A 26,633-nucleotide genomic window follows, 5' to 3' on the forward strand; every position below is an offset into this window, starting at 1 on the left:
TAAACTTTGTAGACTGTATCTACTGATTTGCTTCTTAATCCAAATAATTAGATTTATTTGAAGAAACTGCAAGTGAAAAGCATGGAAACTAACTTGTCTGTAACACCACTTTAAAACTTGGATATTTTGTTTATTTTATAAATTAATATGGACGGGTTAAATGAAATACTGGAAATGAAGGAAGTGTTATCATATGGGCTCTTCTGTAACATCTACATGTAAACTTCGAAAAATGGGTAACATTTTACAGTCTCGTACATCATATAATCTTCTAATCATGCTTTAGTGTAAAAATAATTTGAGGCAGTTCTAAGCCTGTGCATGTAACAAGATGGGGATGAAACCATCCTGCACTTCTTATCAGTAATTTCCCTAAAACACAGCTCAGTGTAATTCGCTGTATTAAATTGCGCAGTGCAGAGTGTCAGAATTAGCATGTACGCTAACAGGTCAGAACAGGTCCAGACCATACACAAGCCAACTGAAAAGAAAATGTAATCTAGGAACAGAACTTAAATAATTACCAGGCAAGACTTGGCCAATGACTTTCCTATGTGTGTAGGAAACACTGCCTATAACAAATTGCTCTGCAGCACAGTAAATTCATGGCCGAACTGTTGATGTTAGTCCTGTAATTCAAATAATATTTTAATGTCAGAATTCAGTTACCTATTTAGCCTACTTTTAGTATCCTTGTCTTTCTAGAAGATTTGTTGGAAGTTTTCTTTATGGCTCTCATCCCTTTTTCCTTCTTTATCTTTTCCTGTATCCACAACAGGAGAGGAGATAAGCCTTACTAAACTTCTACTTTACTTCCCTTGATGTGTGAGAGAAAATTGTCAAAATCTGCAAATACTTAAAAGCACTTCATGTGAATTGCTGCACATACCATGAGCATATTTGGGGACTATGGTAGGAAGAAGAAATACTGATAATGATCTGGTCTCAGCCTGTCATTAAACACACTAAATAATAAAGATGTTCATAAAGTAAAAGGCCTGCTCATTCAAACAAAAAAATAAGTGTAAAGTTCTATAGACACAACAATATAATGCATAACAAAATGGAATCCACTTTCAATGTTATGGGAAAGTGTAATTCAGACTTTATAAGTCTGAATAGGAGAGATACTATTGGAAGTTTCATTTCTGGTTACACTGCCAAATCAGCACTGTGTTCTGTTCAATAGAAAAGCTCTTGCCTCAGACTTCAAGAGATCAATAATACATTGTGTTTTCCTTAGTATACAGGTTGTAGTTAAAGTCAGCGAGTGTGAGTGTTACTCTTTAAAAAATCCTAATGCAGGTATGTTGGTGCAAACATAACAGCACTTTGAACATCAGCAAATCCTATTAAGTGCTGCATGGGGAAAGTGTTTTAAATTTATTGTAAATACGTTCTTGGTCAGTGTCCTAATTAAAATGTTTGCTTTGATCACATTAAACCACAGACAGTAGGGAGTGATGGTTCAAAGGCCTAAAACACAAACCAACATTATATTATCAGAAATGTTAATGAAAAATGAATGGCTTTTGGGGTTTTTTTTAGAGGAAGTCATAGTTTTACTATAATTAACACCACTAAAGACAAATCATGTATAGTTAACTACACAAAGAACAAAAGACAACCTATTATGTGTAATTTATATCCTATATTTCCTGTTTGGCTTTTTGTTTATTATTAGCAGAAAAGTTATCCCTTTTTTTAAGAGAATAATAAAAATAGGAGTTCACAGGGCAAGTCACATTCTGGCTTGTTATAAGAATGGCAATATATGGAATTCCTTGCTCCTACAAAAATACACTCTAGAAATCTGAGGATGAAGACTGTGGCTCCTCTTCTTTATCTACCTGGTGCAACTATCCTGTTTATTACTTCAAAGTTTATTATACAAAGTGGCTTTAAATTTCAGGGGGAAAATGTTATTAAAATAGGACTCTACTTCTTTACATTTAATACTCTGCCATCCTCTATTGCATTTAGTATGTTTGCATACATTTGAAAAAGCACAATGGCTAAGATTTTATTCGGAATTCACAATAATACACAAAGTTATAAAAATTTAATCTGTATGTAGATGAATGAGCACTGTTCTTCCAAAGTTGTTCCCCTGGAAATTCTGTTAAAATTCAAATTAAAAACTGGTGCAGGGACACTGTGGAGAGAATGCCACCCATCCTTTTTAGCTGTTTGGTTACCCAACAGTTTCATGTGACTTGTGGAGTTCAAGGCTCACAGGAGGCAAAGCTGCGAAACAAAACACACATATTTTGTCTATGCTGTTGTCACATCTCTCCCCGCCTCCTTTATGTATTCAGCTGTAGTCTCACAGGACTTGTAAAAGCAACAGAAGTGGGAAGCCAGACCTTCCAAGGTTCTTCAGGAAGGAAATGCCTGCGTGATGTGGAGATGCACAAGTGTCTGCAGAGTGCCTGCACAGATGTAAGCATATAAATACATATGCTACTGGACTTGTCAGAAAAAAGCCTGGTATAAAACCCCCAAATCTGTACCATGCAACAGCAGAAGAGAGGGAAGGAATCTCAGTTCACTTTCGCTGTGGTAATTAATTGCCCTTTCCCATTAATGTGTGAAAAATTTTTCTCAGAGGTTGCAAGCAGTGTTCTTCACTGCTCCAAACAACTCATCTTCATCTTGGGCTCTTTATACAGGATGTCCTGCACTACTGTTTTATGGCAGTCTGGTGGGGAAGCATCTTACTACTCAACCAGGAACCTGAGAAGAATTAAAGCCTGAATTCTCACCCCTTACCCCAAAAAAGCAAACCTTAGTAGGTAGTTAGCGCTACTTTCCTTTTGGCTGTGTTAATTCTAAACCAGAACAGTACTGAGACTCATGGACTCAGAATAATTTGTGTTGGAAGGGCTCTTTAAAGGTCACCTAAACACTCTAACACCCATTTGGGTGTCCAACATCCAAATATTAAAAATTTAACTTTCTCCTTTTACCTCCCCTTGAGCCTAAGACAAAATATTAAGCTTTTCCTGTTTGACCTTCTTTTTGAATAAAAGTTTTGCTTATAGGATGTTGTTAACACAGCTAAATATAGGAAATACTGCAATGTTGTAGGCTTGCTGTAATCTTTAAAGATCCTTCCAAATACCCATAAATATATATTTCTGTGTTGGCTTTGCTCATTGAACAGCTCTTTTGAAAATAATCCTTAGAATAATAATTTTACAAACATTCTTTATTCTTGCATTACAAAGTTAAGTGTTTTCATACAAAGCTTCTCTGAACATCTATCTAGGCACCTCAGCAGGAACTTTGGTATTCTCTGGTGCAGAATCTTGTAGCTGCATTACCCATTCACTTCAATGGGATTTCTGAACATAGGGAAGCATTGGGAATTAGCTTTTTTTCTTTTTTCCCCCTCTTTCTTGTGGATTTAGACACCTGGTTTGATTCATATGCAGAAATACGTATATGAGTATCTTCCTGTGGGCTTCGGGTTTTTTTTCCCCTGCCTTTGTAGAAATCCAGAAACCGAAATGTTCGACAGAATAATAATAAAAAAAAAAAAAACGACATAGGCCGGCATGTGGAGTGTGGTGAGAGTGCGGCACTTCCACAGGGCGCCCATCCCAGGTGCCAGCGCACCTGGCCGGGGTGGATGACAGCAGCCGGCAGATCAGATCGGATCAGATCAGCACACATACACACACACACACACACACACACCCCGGAGGCGGCTCCCCCAGCCCTGCACACGCCTCTGGTACCTGGCGGAGAAATTAATTTGGAAAAAAAAAAAAAAAATAGAGGGAGAGAGTAGATGTTCCGGGGATGCTCGGACGCGGTCTCCTCACGCTTTGCTTGTCCCTTGCATCCATTGGGCGTAACTTTAACGAGCAGCGGCAGCCCAGTGCCGCCCCGGGCGGGTCCCCCTGTCCCGCGAGCCGCCGCCACCCGTGGGTGGAGGCCCGCACCCCTTTAAGCGGCGGCGGCCGCGGCCCCTCCCGAGCGGCGCTCCCCGGCCGGGATGCGCTCTGCCCGTGCCTTGTCCACTAACCCCCTCTAGCGCCGAGCCCGCCGCACTCGGCCCGCGGCTGCCGGCAGCGCCGAGGCGAGGGGGCGCTTTCCCGCGCCCGCCTCACGCACCGCACCGCACCCCGCGCTCCCCTCGGGCGGGCGGCTGAGGAGGGGCCGCCGCTCCTACGCTCTCCTTCCATCCCTCCCCTCCCTCCCTCCGTCCGCCCGTCCCTCCCTCCCCCGCTGCCCCCGGGCGCGCCGGGCCGCCCGCTGGCTGGCGGGGCGCGAGTGCCGGAGCGCCCCCGGCGCGGGGCCGCGCTGGCTCCCGGCGGACCCGGCACCCGCCGGGCTGCGCGCAGCGGGGCGGCCCCGCGGCCGCGCCGGAGGAGGGGGAGAGCGCTCCGCGGGCGGCAGGGGAGCGGCGGCACCAAAAAACTGCAGCCGGCAGCGCGGCACGCAAATCAGGAGGGAGCAGCGAACATCACACCAGAGCCGCCTGGTTTCTGATTGCTCCGCGGCAGAGGGGGAGAGACAGAGACTGACTGAGAGGGGCGAGCGGCAGAGCCGGGCACGGCGGCGGAGGGTCGGGGATGCCGCCCTGCAAGTTTCCTTGATGCATTCGGGAGCGTGAGAAGTCGCCGGCCCTTCTCGCCCTCGTCGCGCTCCACCGTGGGAGCCTGAAGCCCCTCGGCGCTGCCTCCGGCCGGGGATGCGGGACACCGTGCGGCGCGGCCGGGGGAGGAGGCTGCTCCCGTGCAGGAGGCTGCTGAGGCTGCGAGGGGCGCTCCTGCGGGGCTGAAGGTGCCACCGGCCGGAGCCGGCGGAGGGAGAGGGGCGCGACCCCCCCCCCGCCGCCAGCGCCTGGAAGTTGCCGGAGCTCTCCCTGTTGCCAGCGCCGCCGCCCCTCGCGGCAGGGCGGCAGCGGGGGTCCCGGCGCCCCCGCCCGCCCTCGCCCTCCGGGCTGCCGCCGTGCCCCGGGACCCCGGCGGTGGATGCGCCCGCCCCGGCCCGCGCAGCCCCCGGCGGCAGTGCAGGCAGCGCAGCCCGGCGGGGCGGCGACGGTCCCCGCCGGCCTGGGGGAGCACGGGCAGCTTCCGCGGGCCGAGGTCGCGGGGCGCTCGGCGGCCACCAGCCATGGGGTGTAGTGAGGTGAGGGCATTGCTCTGGAGAGTCGGCCTCTTCCTCCCCCTGCTGACAGCGCGCCCCGCCGCCGCCGGGCACGTCGCCAGCAACCACGGTAAGTGAGGGCGGCCGCGGGTGCGCTGCGTTGCGGGCTCCCCGCAACTTTCCGCCGGGCGACGGCTGTGAGGGAGGGTCCGCACCTGCGGCCGCCAGCTCGGCCTCTCCCGGCCGCGGATGGGGCCACAGGGATGCGGGGCCACAGGGATGCGGGACCGGGCGCCTCCCGGCGGCCACCCCTTCCTGCCGCCCCCAAAAGTTGGGCGCTTGCGGCCAGAGGAGTAGCGGGGCTCCGCTGCCCACCCCGCCCCGGCAGGGCGAGCTGCCGTCCCCCGCCGGGGATAACGCCGCGGCTGCCCGCAGCTCTCCACGGTCGCCCCGGGCACCCTCAGCCGCCGGGGTGTGGGACTGAGAGCAGGGAACCGAAAGTTACCTCCCGGCGAGGTGGAGCGGTAGCATCATTTTACTTGATCTGTGGGTTTAAGGTTTGCTTCGGTCCTGCCGAACGCAAAGCCCTTCAGAATGGGTTTGAGAGAGCTCATCGCGCCTTAGGGGGAATTGCTGCTGGTGAGCGAACTGTTAAAAGGTGCCTGGCTGTCCTTAACACCTAATCTCTGCACGCTACGGGCTGATTGTCGGAAAAAAAAACCCATTTAGGATCTTTGTAACAGGTGCATTCTCATCAGGTCTCACTGAAGACGGTATTTTAATTCTTTGGGTTGTAAGGTGTGCGCTTAAGAAAAGTACCTCCGGATTAAGAAGGGAATCATTCTGTTTATAGAAATAAAAATGTGTAGCACACGCAGAAGATAAAATATTTTGTTAGGAAGAGCTGAAGAAAGGAGCCCAGACCTGATTATGAAACATCACACTATATGTTATCAAATATCTGGATAGAATTTCCTGAACTGCTTGTTTTATGTACATTTCTCTATTTAAGTTGCAGAGGGTGCATCTGCTTCTAAAGTATGATTCTTCTGTACCTTTAACATTATTTTTGTGCAATCTGGCTTTTTTTGGGTTTTAGTGTGATGTGACTGAAAATACAGGAACTGAAGGGTAGCTCTAAACGTTGCTGCTGACAGGAATTTCAAGGAGTGTTGAAATTGGCAATGATGGAAAGTAATGGGGAAAGAAAACAAACTGGGTTTAGTCGTGGAGTACTATCAAATATACGGTTCATGTGTTTTCACATTTTTGTTCTGCAGTTTGTTTTCAGTGTTCTTTGTAACCACCTCAGTAACAGTAAAATCAGAGAATAAGATCTCTAGAGAATGGGGAAGAACCATGGTATGGCCACAAAGCCCCTGTGCCATCAGGGTGAGTTATGGCAAGGACATTCCGAGTTAGTATGATTCCTTTATCTCTCCCATGATATGTGATGTGATGAATAATTCCAGTTTGTAATTGTAGAGCCTACAATCGTATCAAGGCTGATTTTTGCCCTTTCTTACGTCTTGGAAGACATCAGACTCTCATGGTGGCACAACCCAGTTTTCCTTTGATGTCACAGCCATTAGTGCATGCTAATGTCTGCTGCGTTACCACAAGGCCTAACATGACACATGGATGTGATTTTAAAAAAAAATATATATATTCCTGGTGTTGTAGAATAGCTAAGGCAGCATAATAGCATCAAAGGCAAAGAGTTTTTATCAAATAATGCAGCTAAGATTAGGTTTCTAAACTAGTATTTGATATTCTGGGATTAAATCAGTAGTGTTTAAATAGTGTTTTAAAAGGTGAGCAAAGGATGGGGAAAAGTTATCAAAGTACGTCAGGGATGAAGTGGTTTCTTGATGTTGATGTAACTTTTCCTAACAAGGTCAGGTGTTGTGGTGTTGGCTGCAAGAGAGTACTGGTGAATTTCCTAACTTCTGAGTAACCTCTTTTTTTGCACGTTGCTTCCAAACTTCAGCAGAACAAGCAGCCTCTTACCTTTGGCACTGCCATATCACCATAGAAAACAAGTAATAAATACAGCTCACTAAATATAACTTAACAAAACCCAAGTGAACTGAAAATAGACTGAATTAATACAGGTGCTGTAATACACACACCCCCACCTGGTTAATAAAATGCTAGCAAAAAGAGTCTGCTTTTAATGATAACTTGTTCTAAATCCAGGAATTTAAGGAAAGGAAGTTACTACAATAAAAATGTTGCCCTTTGTGGAAACACTTAAATGTGGAAGGTTAAAATGCTAGTTACTAACACTTGGAATCCCAGCTGCAAAGTACTGTTTTAAATCTTGTGAGGAAACATAATTTCTTTAAATTTTCCTGAAGTGATATTTTCAGCATGCATGTGTTGAAAACACCTTTGCAATAATTGCTGTTGGGTTTTCACTAATAATTATTACAACTATTAACTTTGCTATCTGTTACATTTTGTCTTCTATTTTGTGTTCAGAAACATACCAACATTAATACTAAATTGCAAAGCAATGTTTTGTTTGGGTCTCTTGATTGTTTGGGTGAAAAGGATGGAAATAGGTTTATTAATCTGATTTGGTAAACAGACAGGTCTCCCACTTCGTTCTTACTGGATTGTTTCCTGTTGTTAAAGAGGGATTTTCAGAAAAATAATATACTCTGGTCTTATAAATTGTTATTATAACCATGTTGGGATTAATCTTTTTTGTTCTTGTCAAACAGAAAGAACTACATATGTTTTTATACAGCTCTAAGGCTCTTAGGTTGTCATTCTTCAGCCAGTAAATCAATGCGTGGTGTCTTAGAGAATCTGTAGCAAGGCAGGCACAAACAATACAATTGACAGGGAAGTGAACTTACTCATCTTCATGGAGTGATCAGTTCAAAAACATATTATGACCATGCCAAGGGCTATTTTTTACTGCTCAGAAAAACCCTGTAAGTGGGCAAGGCCATGGAATTGCATAGGAGCAGTGAGCACTGCAGTATGTGGCAGAACTGCTTGGAACAGAGGGCTCAGTTAATGGTGGAGGTTGAGTGAATGTTCATACAGATTTTCAGTGGTTGTCGGTGACATCCAGTATGAACAGGTTACTGTGCAAGATCTCAGCGTGCCGTGGTGTAGCTTTGCTCTTTGCTTGCTAGAACACAATGAATTGGGCAATTGCTGTCAGACCTAAAATTACAGAAAATGGCATCTGACCTGTGCAGTTCCTTATGCAAAACATGTGGGACGTTTTAAGATAAAGGTCATCCCAGGTAATGGCTCAACAGTTTCCTGTGCTAAGCATGCACACATGAATGTTTCTACATACATAAAAATGAGAAAACATATTTGTTTCTTCATATATGTAAACCAGAAAGACTTTCTGTACCCTGGCTCCTTTCAGGTTGTATCTGCCATTATCTCATCACCAGACAATTAATTCCTGAAGCCAACTACAGAACTTGCAGAGTTTCTAACGCATCCTGCCTATCAGTGAAGTGTAAAAAAGCTGTTGCTTTTTCAGTTTCTGGGTGTCATTACTTCTTGTCAGGTTATGCAAGGTTGGTCTTTCTATTCATACCTCTAGAAGGCACCTGCATTCATTTTTTTCTTCTTACAGTAAAAAAAGTTGAAATAAGAAATAATGTCAAATGTCAGTTCTGAAATTCATACAGCCTTTATTTTCACAATGATTAGACTTGATGTAAATTGGGTAGCTCCAAGTAGGTAATAAAGCTTTTTGATTCTGGTAGTAAAATATCGGGTAGATTACTAATGACCTTGAGGTATTCATCAAAGAGGTTGGCTCATTTTTATTTGCATATTTATTTTTACAGAAGTGCCATCTACCACATACAGGCACTCTTTCTGAATACAGAACTCAGATTTTCTTCTGAGTAGCAATAAGGAGACCAAGGACTAAGTGTAGAGAGACTGAACTTTTCTCTGAATGAAGCTGATGTTTTACTGCTAGAGGATATCTCTTTGAGGACTTAAAGTACTGTAAAAAGGCTGTGCTGCTGCCTGTGTTGTGCTAGTCCCGGTGAACTCTGCTGTTCAGTTGTCCAGCTCATACTTCAATGAGCTTTTACGTCATTACAAAAACATGAGAAAATTAAATAAACAAAGCCAGTTAATGTGTGTCATTCCCTTTTCAGCATGTAGATAAAATCATACTTCAGTTTCAAGTTCTTAAGAAACTTTTAAGAACATTTTTACCAGTGTGTAAAATCCCACATCCATATGGACTTGTGTGCTAATGAAGACTTGGGAACCTCTGCAGTTGTAGATATACATGAAATGACTTGTTATCCAAAAGCCTGTATTTTTCTGCCATGAAATGAACAGATTTGCAATTAATGGTTCAGGACACATTCCCGGTGTTGTATTTGGCAGTACTGAGTGCTGTCTGGATATGAAGGTTTTTTTGGACAAATGAGCATGATTGGCATGGAAATATTAAATATTAATAAATGCATAGCTTAAGCAGATACAGTTTAAAAACTAAATCAGTGCAGTAGTTTTCATGTAATTTACAGGAGTGAAAACACCACAGAGGAATTGAAGTGTTTCCTGAAGTTTACAAATGTAACTATCTGGTCAGACATCACTCCCTCTGGGAGGTCAAAAAGTTTACCAAAGAAAAAGAATGAAAAAGCATGTAGGAAATTGAGTTTTTCTTATTAAAATCTCTTCTGTGTTTCCCGATAGATACTTTTAGTTCATTACTTGGCATGAGGGCTTGTTTAGGGTATCTGATGTTAGAATTTTCACTTGAGAATTTTAGGAAAGCCTAGAAGTTCAATAAGTTCTTTGTCAGTAATATACAGAGTAAGTCAATACCCATCTTGTTGGCTTTTTTTTTTCTTTTTTGATGAAAAGTCTAATGTTTAAAAATCTCATTTAACTGATTAGGGATTTGGGGAAAATTACTCATGTGTACAATATGGGAAGCATTTTACTGTTCTTATATCCCAATACAGTATAGCTGCTTTAGGATATATTCCTATTCCAGCTGTGTGTGTTAGCTGGAATGTTTCATTAGGATCTTTGGATTTCCCCAACTTGACATTGACACAAAGATGAGGCTGGCCTTGTGTTTGATATGCCCATTAACATGCTGAACTCTGTGACAGGGATAATGATAAAATAGATAGAAATAGACAAGTTTGGATAAATTATTTATCCAAAATCTATCCTGACCTCCAGAAGCCATGTTACAGTGCAGGAGAGGTGAACAAAAAACTATCTGTTGTGAACAATACGCCTTCAGAAGCTGGTTTTCAACTTGTAAATGATATGTCAATCTTTATGGTAAGGTGTTAGAACTGAGAATTACTGCTGAAAAGATGTCTCTCACATGATAAAACCACAATTTTTTTCAGTATGTCTTTCTGGACCATACAAAAGTGATTAAAGTTCAACAGTGAAATTATCTTTAGCTTGTTCGTTTCTCATAATCCCCTTATTCTAACACTTATTCCAGCTATCCTTATTTTAGTTCCAAGGATGCTTTCGTTATCAATATTGCAACACCTTTTGTGTAGGTTGGCTATTGATCATTCCCACATCTAAGAACCAGTCTGCTCAAAATAATCATTGAAGAGAAATCACTTCAGTTAATCCAGCAGCCATTTGTGACCTCAGTGCTAATTTTAATGTGTTACAGAGCAAAGCTTGGAGACCAATCGTGGCTTTAAATAAACTGCATGTTTTATAGCTGAAGCTGGCTAATCCATTGTATTAAAAAACCCTAAAAGCCAAAACAAAACCCAAAATCATCTCAGCAAAACCCAAACCCCCTAAAGATTTTCCAAGTCAGTAGGAAAGTTCTGCTGATTTTTCTCACTCACACAACATAATACTTCTTGAAGTTAGCATTTCTCTCACTTACTGTCTTGGCTATCTGTGTTCGGACTAAATTCTACCATCCTGTGGAAAAAAAAAAAAAAAAAAAAAAAGCTGCTGAATACCTTGATAATTAATAGTTAGAGATTTGTTAATTTTAATAAATGAAGGTATTTTAATGAGGCTGTAGATAGTTTTATGGATAATAAACCCTGCCCAAACAATGCATGGGTGTTGCCCACCCCCCCAGTTTATGATACTGTACAAACAGTTTTCTGCTCTTTAAACAATTGCTTTACAGTAGGTCATAGTACTCCTCCGCCTTCAAGCCAGCAGCTACTATTACTTTCTTTTATGGATCTATTCCCGTTCTAAATATATAAAGCTTCCTGTGTTTTTAAAGGATGTTAGGGGTATTTTGATCTTTAAATTAAGACTAGAGTAAAAAAATGTTGTAAAATTATTGACTGACCATTTCTTTTGACAGTCAAGTAGGGCCAGGTCTTTAAGATTCAAAAGCACTTTCATGAGGAGATTAGATTAAAAATAAAATGTCCTTTCTGTAGAATCATCTGAGGATTTAAAATGTATTCTGTCTCTAAATAGAAATTCCTGGTTTGTGTTTAGGTAGATTTCTAAGAAGCTGACAGATGTTTTTTCCTCCTGAGAGGTGGTTTCATTTGCTGTAAGGTATCTGAGTCCCAGACACTCTTTGAAGGTGTCTGGTGTTCGCTGGCAGATTCTCCAAGAGGAGCGGTATCCCGTTGATGAGGGGAAGTGGGACAGCACAAGCGATACTTAGGTGAGAAGCAGTGACATAAACACAGCAATCCAGAGGGAACATTTCAATATCCGGGTATGTTAACTGCATTGATAACACAGCTTTCCTTCATGCCAGCATGTTTTTGCCATTACACAAGTTTTAGATTAAAATAGTCAGTGCTGTGGCGCTTCAGTGCAGAAGGAAGGTGGGCAGCAGGCACCATGTGCGACAACCTCCTGTGGAGGTGCACCTACAGAATGAGAACATAGTTAAAAGATGAATTTGCTGGGAGCTCCACTGCCTCAATCCATTTAATGGCTTCTGCACCTAGAACAAAAGGGGAAAAGTCACATACAGCAAACAGTATCATTGATGCATGTAATGAGTGATTTGTTTTGGCTAGGGACCCTTGGTTAGAGTGCACTTGCTGCTGTAATTTGTATTCTCTGACTGCTGGTTGCTTCTTGCTTAAAATAAAGGAATAAAAGAGCTAAATAGAAAGCATTCCATAAGATAATGCACTAGCATTTTAATAGGGGTAAAGTTATCTTTCTGAATGTTCCCAGGCTAATTTTCTCAGTGGGTTTCACCTGCTGATTTAAAATCAAATTTTATAGAAAAAACTTCCGCTAAAATTTAGAATTGTTCAAACATATTTTGGACATAATAAAAAATATCAAAGGAGACCTAGCCATTTTCTTCTGTAGTGCTTCCAGTATTTGTGGCTGGAAATTGATTGCACGGAAAGCATTTGGATGAAGGATTCATATTTCAAAATGTGGTTTGAATCCAGCACTTTCTGCTAAACCAAGTGGGACCATATAAAATTCCACAGTCCTTGTGTGCACAGTCCAGTTTTGTGTGGCTGCTGAAGACCTTTGAAAAGGAAAGCAAGGGAAATGTAAAACCTTTGTCTCTGGTAGATTGATTTTGTTTGTACTACAGAAGTTGCTAAACACGTCCATGCCAGAATGATACACTAGAAACACGCACTCAGAGGGTTATTTTAGATTTAATAATTTAGTTGAGTGGACTTTATTTTTTAGAGGAACATTTAATTTAGGTAAATATGAATACCATTAGCATTTAGGTATGGAGAAACATGATGAGAGCTGTGGCACACAGCTTCTCAGCCAAACTCTCACTCAGCTTCCATCGGATGCAATGGGAACCCAAAATCTATTGTGAAGAGACAAAACTAGGAATGCTTACCCTGTGATTTTGGTAAAAATGTCATTAAATTACAGATTTACACTGAATTTCAGAAAGAGTTAACCTAACTCTCTTAAGAAACATAGATACACATCTCATGCTAAGGGTAAGAATTTGCTTTTGTAAGATGGTGTTGTATTAAAAGGAAGGAGTGACACTACAGATGGAAAAATGGTCCCACTAGAGACAGGTATCGTAAAAGCTGCATCTGAAGAAGTCTGGGATTGCAAAAGGCAACCAGAAAATCACATAATATTCCACGTTTAACGGTTCCTCTTGACAGAGGTGAATATAATGATATTAACATACACTCCAGTTTTCCTACAGACTAGCTAAAGGGCATCCCATCTAGCGTAGAAGGGTGAATGCTGGTGGCTGGAAGGAATCCACCAGCATTTTTCGTCACTGTTGTTTAATCCAAGGCTCTGTGCAAACTTTAGGCTGCACAGAGAGTTCTTTTTTCAGTGTTGGATCTCTTCAAAACTACTATTTTCACAATATTCTTTTGAATAAGCCTTCATGTCTTTATAGCACTGATCTGAGGAGAAGAGTTAAAGACCAAAGCTTTTAGTTCAGGTGACCAGCAGTCTGTGACACCCAGTGCAAATTCCAAGGAATTAGTTTTTGATGTGCTCACACGTAGGTGGCAGAGGTAGATACAGTACCTTGGCTTTCAGTGTAGTCTTCAGTGAAACTCATTTTTCTTCCTGTCCATAACAAAGTTGTTCTCTGCTAGGAGCACTGTCTTCCTGTTTTAAAATCCATGATGTATCAAAACCCAGTCTCTCAAAATGGTCACTGAAGATGAAGTAGATTTGTACCACACAAATTAAAGACCTGAAACCTTCTTGCCATTTTGAGTACCTGGTGTCTTAAGACCCTTCCTGAGGGCAAGGCCTGAACCTCACAGCAGGAACCTTGGCCAGCTGGCCCAGGGAGCTGTTTGACTCCCACTGTCACGGGAACCAGCTCTCTTTGATGGAGACTCTGAGCCACAGGGACTACTTCAGCTCTGGCTTTTCCTGACTTCTAAGTGTGGGACTTGCTAATCCCATTAGTGTAAAAATTTAGGTAATACAAACTTTCCTTTTCTACTGCAAATTTTATATTCTGAAGCTTCATTTTTTTTCTCTCCCCCTCTTCAACTATCATTCACATAGGGTGTTTTTATTTAGATTGACAGTGTAATCCTCTACTAAATGATCTGAATTACTTAAGGCAAGAGAGCTGCCATCTTCCAGGGTGTAAGCATTAGATGATAATGAAAACATGCACCTTGCCAGTAGATTACATGAAGCAGCAAAGGAATTTTGAAACTTGCATTTTCCGTGTTTAAACTCCATGTTTAGAAGGCAAAAAACGGTGTTGGAAGTTCAAAGAGTTGAGTAACAAGAGCCATAACCATAGAGGAGGTTGGTGGAGGTCACCCTTGTAGGGAGTTTCTGAGGCTGTTCCTTTCTCATGGCATCCCTGCAGCATCACTGAGTACATGGAAAGTTCCAGTAGTGCTTATCCTATTCACTTTACCACTAATAATTTGCCTTACAAATTGTGTAATGAGTAGTTTGGATTTTAAGTAATGTCCCGAGGCCTTAGCATTAGTAGGTTTCAATTGCTTTAAAGCAAATTAGGAAATTATTTTTAATAGCTCTAGTCTGACAGATGCATTTTATACTTGAGAGGTGTGCCTGAAGAAATAAAAGCTGATGGAAATTTGTGCCGTAGATGAATATTTTGAAAACAAAAAAGGAGATCAATAATAGATTAGGCTTGATTAGATGTTGACATTTAGAACTGTATATAGATTACACTAAATCTAGTGACAACAGTGTTCTTCTTGATTTGCATTTGTTCCTCCATTTGTGGTTCAGGTGGATCATGGGACACACATTGTAAAGGTTAATGGATAAATTACCATGTAGCTCATCTGATTGTTCAGGCTTCAGCCTGGAGGGCTGGATGGTTTATAATCTAGTTTGTTTTATGTAGAACAGAAATTAATTCTTTTTCTATGAAATTCTGAATTGCTTGAAGGTTTAGATGAGTCCAAAATACCCCTACAATTTCTGAGTTTTGATAAAACCACTGAATCATGGTGTGGCTGCGGCGATAGAGATCCTGGTCTGGTCTTTCTTTTCTCTCCTGAGCTGTCAGTATTATTTCCATGTTATTTGAGTAAATGTGAAATGTGGCCCTTTGATAAAAAGGTCCTTGTAAAAACCCTGTGGAGATGTTTGGCCTAAGTATCTTCTTCACTTGTACACATTCCTCAAAACAGGAGTTTTCCATGTGCTCTGTTAGCAGATAATTTACATTAGTGTTCCCTACAGCTTTCCTTACCACCCCCCAGTGTAGTTAGTAACTACATGTGTCAGTGTTGGTGGAATCAAATGACTTCATTTTTGTAAGGGACTCACCCTGTTAAATTGGAAGGTTCTAGTAATTCACCTGAAATTCCAGAAGTGGGAATAAATGAATGAAAAAATCCCCAAATAGCCAAATATTTTTCCTGCACAAAGGTAATTTACTGTATGTCCCTTTGCAAGCATGGATGGCTGAAGTGAATCATCTGGAACTGCACTGAGTTGTGTAAATAAAATCAAGGATACACTGTAATTCAGTGGTGCAGTATTTGGTTTATATAAAATAATACCCTTCAGTTAAGCACTGTTTAGTTAAGGGTCTTCTTTTTCTTAGTGTCTGTAGGAAAACAAAAAGTTAATGAGTTGATGTTCAGTCTGTGGAAAGAGGGACTGAAGAACTGTTCAGTCTTTTGCACTGAAATATTTTATCTTTAACTGTGATTTTGTCTGCTTGAGTCTTTCTCTGACCTAAGCTATTCTCTTCTGATATCTGGTGTTCTTATCTCCAGATGAGATGTGATTGCACTGAATTCAGTGAATGCATCATCCAAATTACCTGATTATTTGAGCTGCCAGGTAGCAGCTCAGGTTGACTTCACAGTTATTCAACATGCACAAAAAAAAAAATTACTTTGAATGTCTGGGTTTCAGGGCCTTTATTTCATGGGACATGTGTTAAAAGCTTTTTGATCTGGTTTAAACTAAGAAAACTATAGAAAGAAATGAAGAAATAGTCTTGCTATGAAATGCTTTATGAATAAAGGAAAACTCTTTTTGCTGAGCTTCATGGAGGTAGTGTTCTTTGAGCAGAGAAACATTTATGCAGTTGTGAGGCACATCAGTACGATTTTCATTACACTGAAGTAATGAATTTTTATGACTAAAGCTAAAATAGCAGTGAGCTATCGTTTATTCAGATAGTGAGATGGAACTGTACATTTCTGATAAGGGAGAGGAGGGGAAGAAAATAGGAAGACGGAAGAGAAGATAAAAAAACAATCTAACTTTCCTGACTTTCTTATGTGAATATTGTAATTTACAGAATTTTGAGTCTAGTCTGGTGGTTAAAAAAGAAGGTTTCTATAACAGTATGTCATACATAGCTGTAAGCATAGAGATTTGTAGACTCCAAACAGGTTCTAGTGCTTTTTAAAATGTACATAATTTAAAAAATACAAAAATTGAATTAATTCCAATGTGAAGTAGGAAAGAAATGTTACCAACTTGAGTCCATTGATTCTATTTTTTATTGCTGAAAACTGCTACAGTTCATAAAATGCAGTTTTACAGGCTATTAGTCCATAATGTGGATTATGCCCTTTGGACACTTACGTTTAAGATAAATGCAGTAGTTTGCAGAGATCTGTATTGAAATTCTGTGAGGAGGGTTCAATTATTATTTAAGTTCTTTTTACTGTGAACCAAAAGCAGATGGGTTGGAGGGAGAGGTGACCCTTGGCTTCCAAGACAGGAAATGAAATTAGCAGTGGAAGGAGCAGTTTATCATTCAGCAAGTGGCTTCATTTCCATGGCAGTGAGGAAAATATGTCACTGTAACATTACTGGCATTGAAAGCATTTTTAATTATTCTTGAGAGAAAGAGCTGTATTTGCATTATAGTAGTATGTGCCAAAATTATTTACGCTGCATTGAGGGGCTCTGTAGCAAAGGTTTGGGAAAAAGCTTTGTTACCACCATCAAATGCCTCCTGTGATGCTGTATACAATTACTAACTTTCACCTTAAATCTAGTTAAGCCATGTTCCCTCATTGCTCCTGGTGGAAAGTTGTTCTGAACTTCAGTGCTGTGAAATTCAAATACGTTTATGGGCTGCATTTATTAGTGAATGGTGCTTCCTCATTTATGCTTGTGCTGGCATTGTTCCAAAGCTTAAGACCATCTTTCCATTCTCACTTTTTATCCAGCTCACTGTTGTAGGAGGAGTCACATCTCTTCTTTTGGGGTTTGGTGTGTGGCTTTTGTCTTTCATTTGAGATTTCTGATCTCTGCGACAGTTACAGTTGCCTTTGCTTAATTCTTCATCCTGTTTAATTCACTCTTTCTTGAAAAAAAAGTGGCCAGGACCACATACACCTTTGCTGCTAAGATTTGACTGGTACTTTGTGCAACAGTAGCATTTTAACTTTGATGAATATTGGGCATTTTCTGGGATTTTTGTCTCCTTCATTCCCATGTTGTTGGATTGGTGCTTGGTTGGCTTGTCAGCAGTTAATATGAAGGTGGCTGCTGCTACACTCCTATTTCATAAAATAAATTCTACTCGGCTCCCTTTGGATTGTCTGATAATTCATATTTAATGTCCTTTCTTCTTTATTATCCCAGATAGGAAGAATTATTCCTTCTCTTCCAATAGTCCACCCCCCCCCAATAGAGTTTCAGCCTGTAGTTGAGTTGGCAATGCCTCCCAACTTTTCCATGAAAAAAAACCCATTAGACCAAGCCTATCCTGGTCAAGAACATTACTTAAAAAAGAAGTAAGATCAGCCTCGTGACTTATTTTTGAGGAATTGCACCATGAATTCCACAGTTAAATGTCTCAAAACCATGCCTTTTATGAACTTGCTCACGTTTAGCTGTATTTAAAGCAGCTAAAAACTCTTTTACACAACTTCAGTTGCCTAACCCAGTCTTATTTCTGGCATTTATACAATGAAATGTACATTATAACCTAAAATGCTCACTACCAATATGGTGTTGTCACACAAACAGCAATTTAATGATATCTTAAAAGAAAACATAAATAATTTTTATAGATTCAAACCACTTCTTGGTTTGTATAATTCTGAATTAATGCTGAAGAAGTACTGCTTTCGTGAAGTCAAATTGAATAAAATTATCCTCAAATTCAGCTGTAATTTTACCTTAATGCATTACGATTCAGATGTCAGCTTTTTCTTCCTTAATTTCATTCTGCTTGGCTATTAGGATTGCTCAGTGCTTACTCTGTTATATTGCTTTTAGATGAAGTAAATTGAGCTGTGTAGCAATATAAAAGATACTATTCATTGTTATAAATCTGGTATTTACACGAATGAAATATCTTAAAATTCCCCCTTCATGTGTTTTAAATTAAGTATGAGATTTAAATCACTCGATCTGATTGAGAGCAAGCACTGGAAATGAAGGGACCGTGGGCAGTCAAAAAAGCACACTGAGATTCCGATCAAGGCATTCATTACTAGTGATGGGAAACAGCACTAAACAATAATTGATTGCATTTGTGGAGAATGTAGAGCAACCTGCCATGAGCAAATATTCCATTCATAGGCTGAGAATGATTTTGAACAGGTGGGAAAGTGTTTCCAGTTGCTCAGGTAAGGTGGTTGCAAGCTCTAGTAATAAAGGAGGCTTTAGATCAATCGGTGTGGGTTTATGAACTTTGTGTGACAAATCAGTATTCAGTTTTTGTCGCAGTGACCGCTCTCCTCAGCCGGGCCAGCACCTGCGGTGTGCGGCAGCAGTGGGGAGCAGCCGAAGGCTCCCGGCTTTAAAGCTGCTCCTCTGGAGCAGGAAAGCTGAAGCTCCAGGTGCTGTGGCTGTCAGCAGCCCCAGTGAGGGAGAAGACAAGTTGTGGGGAGGGTTGCCTTTGGATACAGCTTCAGGTTTACCGCCCAAAAGGAGTCCAGGGAGCCAAGCCCAGAGCAACTCTGTGCAACACCTTATAAAGGAAGGTGTTACAGCGGGGGATGGCCCGACAGGGGACCAATAGGGGTCTTTGGGGGAGGGATATGGACAGGGATAGACATTCAGGTGGATCAATAGTCTCGAGGGGTGGAGGGAGAGGGGCCACATGCCCCAATGGGGCATCGAGGTTCAGGGGATTTCCAAGGGGGGAGGTACCCGAGGGGGCAGGGTCTCGAGGGACTGACGGGGACCATGGAAGGGTAATTAGGGAGGGCTCGGGTGACAGACACAGAACAATCCAGAACTCCAGGAGGGGTTTGGGTGATTGATAGGGAAGGTGCCAGAACAAAGGGAGAGGATAACCATATTGGGAGCACTGGGGGAGCGGCTTGGATCTGGGGCAGACCAACTGGGAGTAGGAGTGGGGAAGGTAGGGATGAACCATTGGGGTACAAAGAACATACAAAAATACAATAAAAACATCGGATCACCACAAATTTTACATGTTATCCCCTTTATAGTAGCACTTTTAACTACGGATGTAATCATATACTTAATTTTAACCATAAACTATTTCCTTAACACTGATTTTCTCCGCCTGACTCCTTATAATCCTTGATAGTTCTTTTTACAGGCCAAAATAAATCCCCATACACGAGGTAAAAAAATGCTTGGCCTGAAACTATTCATAGATCCAACCGTGTCAATTTAATGTATGCTAACTCTATCAAGGATATTGTTTATTCCAGAATAACTCTGTCATTAATGAAAATGAAACCTTGCTTCTTGCCTTCTGCCATGCAGTCTGAAATGAGAAGCGAAGACAGCTTTAGTTGTCTTAGTTTTAGTATGTCTGGTAAATTGCTGTATTTTGAAAGCCAGCGATTTAGAATTTTACACTAATCAGTTACTGATGACATATTTTGGATTCTAGCTACAGTTGTGGTGACAAGTTGTTTTAATGGAGGCAAATGTGTGCAAAACCTGTTAGCTGTATCCACATTCCAGCTCCTGCCTCATTCCTGATGTGCAAAGAATAATAATGTTTCTTCTTAACAGTGTTCATTGTCTTCCTGTACAGCCTTTAAATGTTACCACTTTTCAGTACCTCTCCTGCATTCTCCAATCCCTCTTTTCCTTCAGTTCCAGTTCTGCCTTCTGTTATGTTTTTTGTTTTTTGTTTTTGTTTTTGTTTTTGTTTTTGTTTTTGTTTTTTTTTGGCTTTTGAACATAACATCTCTCTTCCTCTCTGGTTTAAATTGAAGGAAGGTAGATTTAGACTGGATATAAAGAAGAGATTCCTTACTGGGAGGGTGGTGAAAGACTGCCACAGGTTGCCCAGAGAAACTGTGGATGCCCCATCCCTAGAAGTGTTCAAGGGCAGGTTGGATGGGGTTTGGAGCAGTCTGGGATAGTGGAAGATGTCCCTGTCAATGCAGCTGGACTAGATAATCTGTAGAGGACCCCTCTAACCTGAACTATTCTATAATTATGTGGTATACTGGATAGCCTTCCCAGACAAATTGAGCATTTTCATTGAGCATTATATTGTAGTCCTCAGATAGGAGGAAAGAATATTTTTTTAAATTATTGCCTGTATTTCCCTTAATAGAGTAACTCATCTCTACAAACCACAGTTGTGGTGCTGTTTGTCCGCTTGTCATGTTTTTTGTGCTCAGACATTTCAGGAAGAATGGCAAAAGAGCAGGGAAAAAAAGTTTTGAAGAAAAATGTCATAAAGCACTTTTTAATTCAAACATTTCCTTTGTGGTAATCATTCAAACATAAAGGTTCCTGTCTTCTTCACTAGCAGTGTGTGTGTATTATTATATAGACTATATTTGGCATTGCCTGCAGAGTCCCTGGGCAGTGCTCCAGCCATCCTCAGTGACATTGCTCTTGCATCACTGGGTTGTGTAACAGGCACTTAAGTCTCAAGTAGCCCTTTGAAGCGATGCTTTGAGCCGAGTCCCAGAGAGCTGCTGCCTTTCCAGCACTTGCCTTTACTGATGTAGTGCTGTACCTGTCTATATCACCTCCTGCACTACAGAAAATTTGAAAAATAAATTTTAAAAAAATGCAAAAGCAGTCTTTTTACTTTCACTTCCTGATGTGAAATCAGAAAAATTAGTTTATTTTCTCCAGTTAGATTATTTTATAGTCACAAAAGGAAAAAGAGAGTAGCTGTATACTGTGGAATACAAGACCAGTTACTCAACAGTTTATTACATGAATGATGGCATTCTCAGATCTATTTAATGCTCTTCAGTTATCTTTGAAATTTAAATCTCCATAAATGTGTGTTAAAAGTATATCATTCAAAGCTCAAAGTCTGTGCATAGTAGAGGTGAGTACTCCATGCTGTCCAATATTTTAAGTAATTTGATCTTTGGTTAGATAGTCAAACTTATGTCCTGTCAAGTAAGTGACAAGATGCTGTATATTTATTTGTTGATAATGTTAAAGGTATTGCAAACTTGATTAATTGATAAAAACAGTTGAACCTTCATGCTCATGTTCCACTGTACATAGAGACCAAGATTTTTCAAAGCTACTGGTTATTAGCATGTACTTTAGCTTGACAGCCTGACCTAGCACCTGTAAAATGTTCATGCTGTGAAAACTTGGTGCTTGACACCATAAATTATAAATGAAAAGCTAGTGGAAAAAGTGACAGATTGATGAAGTGAAACAGAGAATTACAAAGCTCAAAAACATTAAACTGACTAGCTGTGTGGATATTTAATCAAAGGAGTTAAAAAACATTTTAACATCATGAATATAAACCTAGGAGATATCTCGGGGAATATTTGTCACGAGTGTAACAACTCTGCTTTCTAAGAATTTGCATTTCTTTTGGTGTATTTTTGAGGTTCTGTGTTTAAAAAAAAAGAAGAAAACATGTAATGTAGCCAAATGGTAACCTCATTTTCTGAGTTGCCTTTATGTTACAACCTGGAAGGTTTTTTTCATATGACTTCTGCTAAACTCCTTCTCTGTGCATCATGGTCACTTTCAGGCTATAGCAGTAAGGCCAGCTGTATTTAAATAGTTCACTTCTCAGGCAGATAACGTATCAAAAAAATGAGATACCACTTCAAGAAGCAAAGGAGAAAAACCGATCAATTTGCTTGAGAGCATTTACGCATTTGAAAGTCATGACTGCTTCTGCTTTGATATGCCCAGAACTCGTGGCTCTACTGATGACTTGCCTTATCTACTGACAGCTAAAGTCATTACTAACCACATTGCCTCTAACCAGCAGAAAAACCCCAAATGTAGACTTAGTAGTCCTCCTCTATCCTCTGCATGTCACTTGCTTTCTTAGGTGTCATTGTTGGTACATTGCAAGTACAAGGCAGCCACTTGCTCAATCCCTCGACCCTCCCTGGTGGCATGGGGAGGAGCATCAAAAATAGTAAAACCTTGTTGGTTGAGATAAGAACAGTTTAATAACTGAAACAAAGTAAAATGTAATATAATAATCATAATAATAATGGTGATGAAAAAGAACAACAGTTGGGATTAAAAAGAGAGACAAACAAAACCTAAGAAAAGCAAGTGATGCACAACACAGTTACTCATCTCTCACACATCACTCAGCCCATTCCTGAGCAATGATCAGCCCCTTCCAGCCGACACCCTGCAGGTTATACACTGATCATGGTGTTCTGGGGTGTGGAATATCCCTCTGGCCAATTTGGTTTAGGTATCCTGGCCATGCTCCCTCCCAGCCTTTTGTGCACCTGCCCACTGGCAGAGCATGAGACTCGAAGAGTCCTGGGCTTGGGGTGAGCATTAGCCAGCAACAACAAAACATTGCTGTGTTACCCTCATTATTCCCATACTAAATCCAAAACAGCACTGCACCAGCTACTAAGTAGAAAATGATCTCTATCCCAGCCAGAACCAGGACATTGGGTCAATAGGGAGATCAGGGAGCATGTCTTTCTATTTCAGTATGAAATAGTATCTTCATCCTGTTTGTGTGGCATTGCCATAGGTCTGGAGTGGATAATAATAAATGTCCTGTCACTTCTGGAGGCCCATTTGTATGGCTTGTGGATGAATTCTGAGTGGTAGTTCAGACTAGAGCTCTGCAACTGATGGGCTTTTCCAGCCCCTGCACCACTTCATACAGACAAGCTTAGCATTCCTGTTGGCTGGCAAAAGCAGGTGAGTCAGGACCTGCTATTTCCTGCCTGGATGCAGATTTGCTTTGCTTTCTGCATTGTAACTTTTCTGCCTGCAAAATAGGAATGACCCCATTTCATTTTTTATGATGTAAAAATATGGACTGGATGTAGGTACACTCTGATTTAGCTGCCTGGAGTTAAAAAGTTATGCTGAACTACAGAAGTAGTGGGCCTGGGCGCTGCAGAAGAGCCTACCTTTGTCTGGAACTTCCCTGACTGTTGTTCCCATCTCAGGTTTGCCTCTGTGTCAGAGTTTCAGACTCCCACTTCTTGCTCTCAGCTTGTCTGAAGCAGCTCTGCGGCTCTGAACACACCACCCTCAAGGGCTCTGCCAAAAATTCTGGACTGGTCCTTTGTCTTAGTTCTTGAGCCAGAGATTCTCAAACAGCTCTTCAGGGGCTGTGCTGCCAGTCAAGCACAAACTTCAGTTGCTTCAGCCTTTGTCCCTCTCCTGACATTGGTCTCTTCTGTTCCTCAGAGTCATCAAACTGCAAATTTTTCATTATGATTATTGAGTGACTACTTGAGTAGTCAAGAGAGAGGCCATCTGTCCTCCCCATTCCTATTTGTGACGTTATCAGCTGTTCTCTTCAAAACTTCTTTCTTTAAAGGGACTGCTGTGGAAAACTCCACATTCCACACTTCTCAGTCCACTTAAAAAAAGACAGATGTTGAGGTTGAAGGGTACTTCTGTATCAACCTCCCCAGGTGTGCATTGGGAAAAGGCAACAAACCTTTGCCATACCGTTTCGTTCTTTCCTATTAGAGAGGCTGCGTCTTTGGATCAGAGCAGGGCAAAGAAGAATGGGTGCCTAGGGCGGGTTTGATTATGCCCATGAACTCCAGTGTGAAGTTTCTACCCCCCTTGAAGAGGAAATGCCAAGAAGTATGGAGTATAGGAGCAATAGCCATGGAGTTATTAACTTCCTAATTAGTTTGGCTGACAGTTATGTATAGCTGTTGTTAAAATTTTCCAAAAGCTTTTGTATGTTGGTTTGTGGGGTTTTTTTCACTTCTGGATGTTGTGACATAAACTTTTTGTTCATTTTATCACCACTCAATACAAGTATTACAGTAAAAGACATAAAAGAAACTGTGTGTAAGAATGCAGAGTAGAAAAGGTTAACAGCAAAGTGAAGAATACTAAATTCAGCATTAGTCCCAACCTAAGAGAATTGGCTTCAACACACAAGTCATTTACCACTGCAAGGAAAGATAAATCCATTTATCTGAATTTCAGTTGTTTCTAATTTCCCTAATGAAGATATACTCAGTTTAATAAACAGGGCTGACAAAACTCTCAGGTATTCGTGTTCATTTAGGAAATGCTGCCCAGTAATCTACTGTTGACATGAACATGATGGTGAATTGAATATCAATTAGTATTTTCAAGGCAGAATGAAGATTATTACATAGGGCAGCTGGACTCCTATCATCATTTTGTGACTCCTGTTTTTATCAGGGTTAGTTCTTGATCTCCTTGTATCTCACATGTGGAACCAAAAGCTTAGAAAAATAATACAGCTCTGGTGTTGTTTTCTGGAGCTGTGAGCAGCATTAATTTATCTCACTTCATTTTAACAGCAATCTCTGCTGGAAAGGAGTATCTTGAAGCTGAGTCAATGGTAAGAACACGTCGTTTCCCTGGTACCTAAACCACCTTTTCCCCCCATTTCATTCTTTGGGAGGAGCACATTAGAGTAGAGCGAGATGCCTCTTTCTACTGGGACTTCCTGTGTTCTGTGTTCACTGCCTGTCCTGCAGGGCTGCCACTGCAGTGCTCAGACCACTCTGGTGTACTACAAACACAGGAGTTCATCCCTTCTGGCTGAGCTATGGATTTCACAAGCTTCTCCTGCCTTACTTTCCCATCTGAAAGTGCATTGATCAACAAAATCACTTTGAAATCACTTTGACACTGCTCTTGGGGATACAGCTGTGTTACAGGCTAGGAGTGGTAGGATATTATCTACTCATTTTCCATTCCACAATTATCTGAGGAAAACTTGGGGCCTCATCTTTTCCTGAGGTAAGCCCATTTATTTTAAATGTGAGTATGCTTTCTTTTTACCTCAGTAGTTTTATTTTTTCTTGTGCTGATGAGTAAGACTCACATGGGAGAAGCAAGTGCCTTAAAATACAAAACGTTTACAGCTGTCTTAGAGCAAAATAACCTGCTGGGTGGCAGAATAAGTAGTTAAGATCTAACCATGTACAATTTGGAATTGTAATTGTTATCCTAGAAAGATTTCAGTGTAGAAACTGTAACGTGTTTCTGCACTGACAGATAAATTTTCTCTATGCATTTGGTGCCACTGAATGTATCAAGTGGGTTTCCAAGGTTCCACTTGGTATCCATGAAATAAAACATGGAATCCAACTTACTGGGAAAGACTGTGTCTTTAATTGACTCATATTGCATGCTTTTCACTGATAAATTGTTTAATGTTTCCCCTTCCTTTGATGTATTTGTATGTGTTATAGACAGGGATTAAAATAATGGAAAGAAACAGAACACAGAATTTTGCTGTTATTTCTTTTGGGTGCAAGGATTTATGTTTATTGAAAATAACTCTGTCCCCCTCTGGTATCTATAAATTTTAAATTACAACAATTGATTATCAGAGATTTTGATAGGTGTTTAAAGTATTACAGTTGCTTATTTTACAGTGAAATGGCATTGGTAAGGGAGGAAAAATGCTCTTGTTAAAATGTGTTTGTGGTTGGAAACTTTAAACCCTGAAGTTAACTTAGAGCTTGCTAATTTATTTTTTTTTAACTCTACTGTCCTGCTTTCAGAAAGGTGTAACTGAGGGGTCTGCAATGGTTGGCAATGCTAATAATGATATAACATGAGAATAAAGTGGTTCGTGTTGATTTTTAAAGTGAGAATGGAAGAAAGGCAGTGTGAAAAAAGGATGTTGTAAAACTGAAACATTGGTTATGACAATGTTGGTTTGCATTCCAGAGAGAGATGGAGCAGTAGGGTTATAGCAGCCTTCTTTTCTAAGGAGAACATGCATCTTTGTATGTAAGGTATGGAAAGGATAATTATATGGGCTCTACAATATGATAAATTTTAATTTCATTTAAAAAATGATCTTGCTAAGAAACAGGTAAGAAGGTGTTCTGGGAAAAAAGTTCATGTAAAAGGTGGGTGGTGGCTTTTTTTCTTTTTTTTTTTTTTTTTTCTCCTTTGTAAGAACCACTTGTTTTAATCTTGTTTTCTCAGAGCCACAGGATTTCAAATTATATCTATCCAGGAAGTCATAGCAAACAGTAAGACTGAAACACATAACTGAATCAAATGAGAAAATAGGGGAAATTATTCCTTAAGCACCTGTGTGTAATGTAAGGAAAGAAAAATGGTGCTGGGGGGGAATTAGTTTTTGAAGGTTCTCATTGGAGACCTTGTGTGATGGAGGAGAACAGTACCAAGATGAAGACAAGCATTTATCCAATATATCCATCTAATAACGTTGCAAACTTCTTAGCACTGACAAGATGAATGTA

General features: G+C 40.9%; 1 protein-coding gene across 5 annotated transcripts in view; it reads left to right on the forward strand.

Annotated features, from left to right (window-relative positions):
- The first annotated feature begins 5,010 nt into the window (after nt 1–5,010).
- The window catches only part of LOC104689435 (ephrin type-A receptor 6), a 388,920-nt gene continuing 367,297 nt past the window's right edge, over nt 5,011–26,633 (forward strand). For 2 of the 5 annotated variants that reach the window (XM_039556175.1, XM_039556185.1), the window contains exon 1: nt 5,014–5,230. In XM_039556175.1, the coding sequence (XP_039412109.1) occupies nt 5,128–5,230 (103 nt within the window). In that variant the 5' untranslated portion in view covers nt 5,014–5,127. Of the gene's footprint in view, nt 5,231–26,633 lie in introns of all 5 variants that reach the window. The other 3 variants (XM_039556179.1, XM_039556198.1, XM_039556188.1) reach the window with 2 other exon arrangements.

The sequence above is a fragment of the Corvus cornix genome, chromosome 1 (assembly GCF_000738735.6).
Source record: "Corvus cornix cornix isolate S_Up_H32 chromosome 1, ASM73873v5, whole genome shotgun sequence".
Classification (NCBI taxonomy): Eukaryota; Metazoa; Chordata; class Aves; order Passeriformes; family Corvidae; genus Corvus; species Corvus cornix.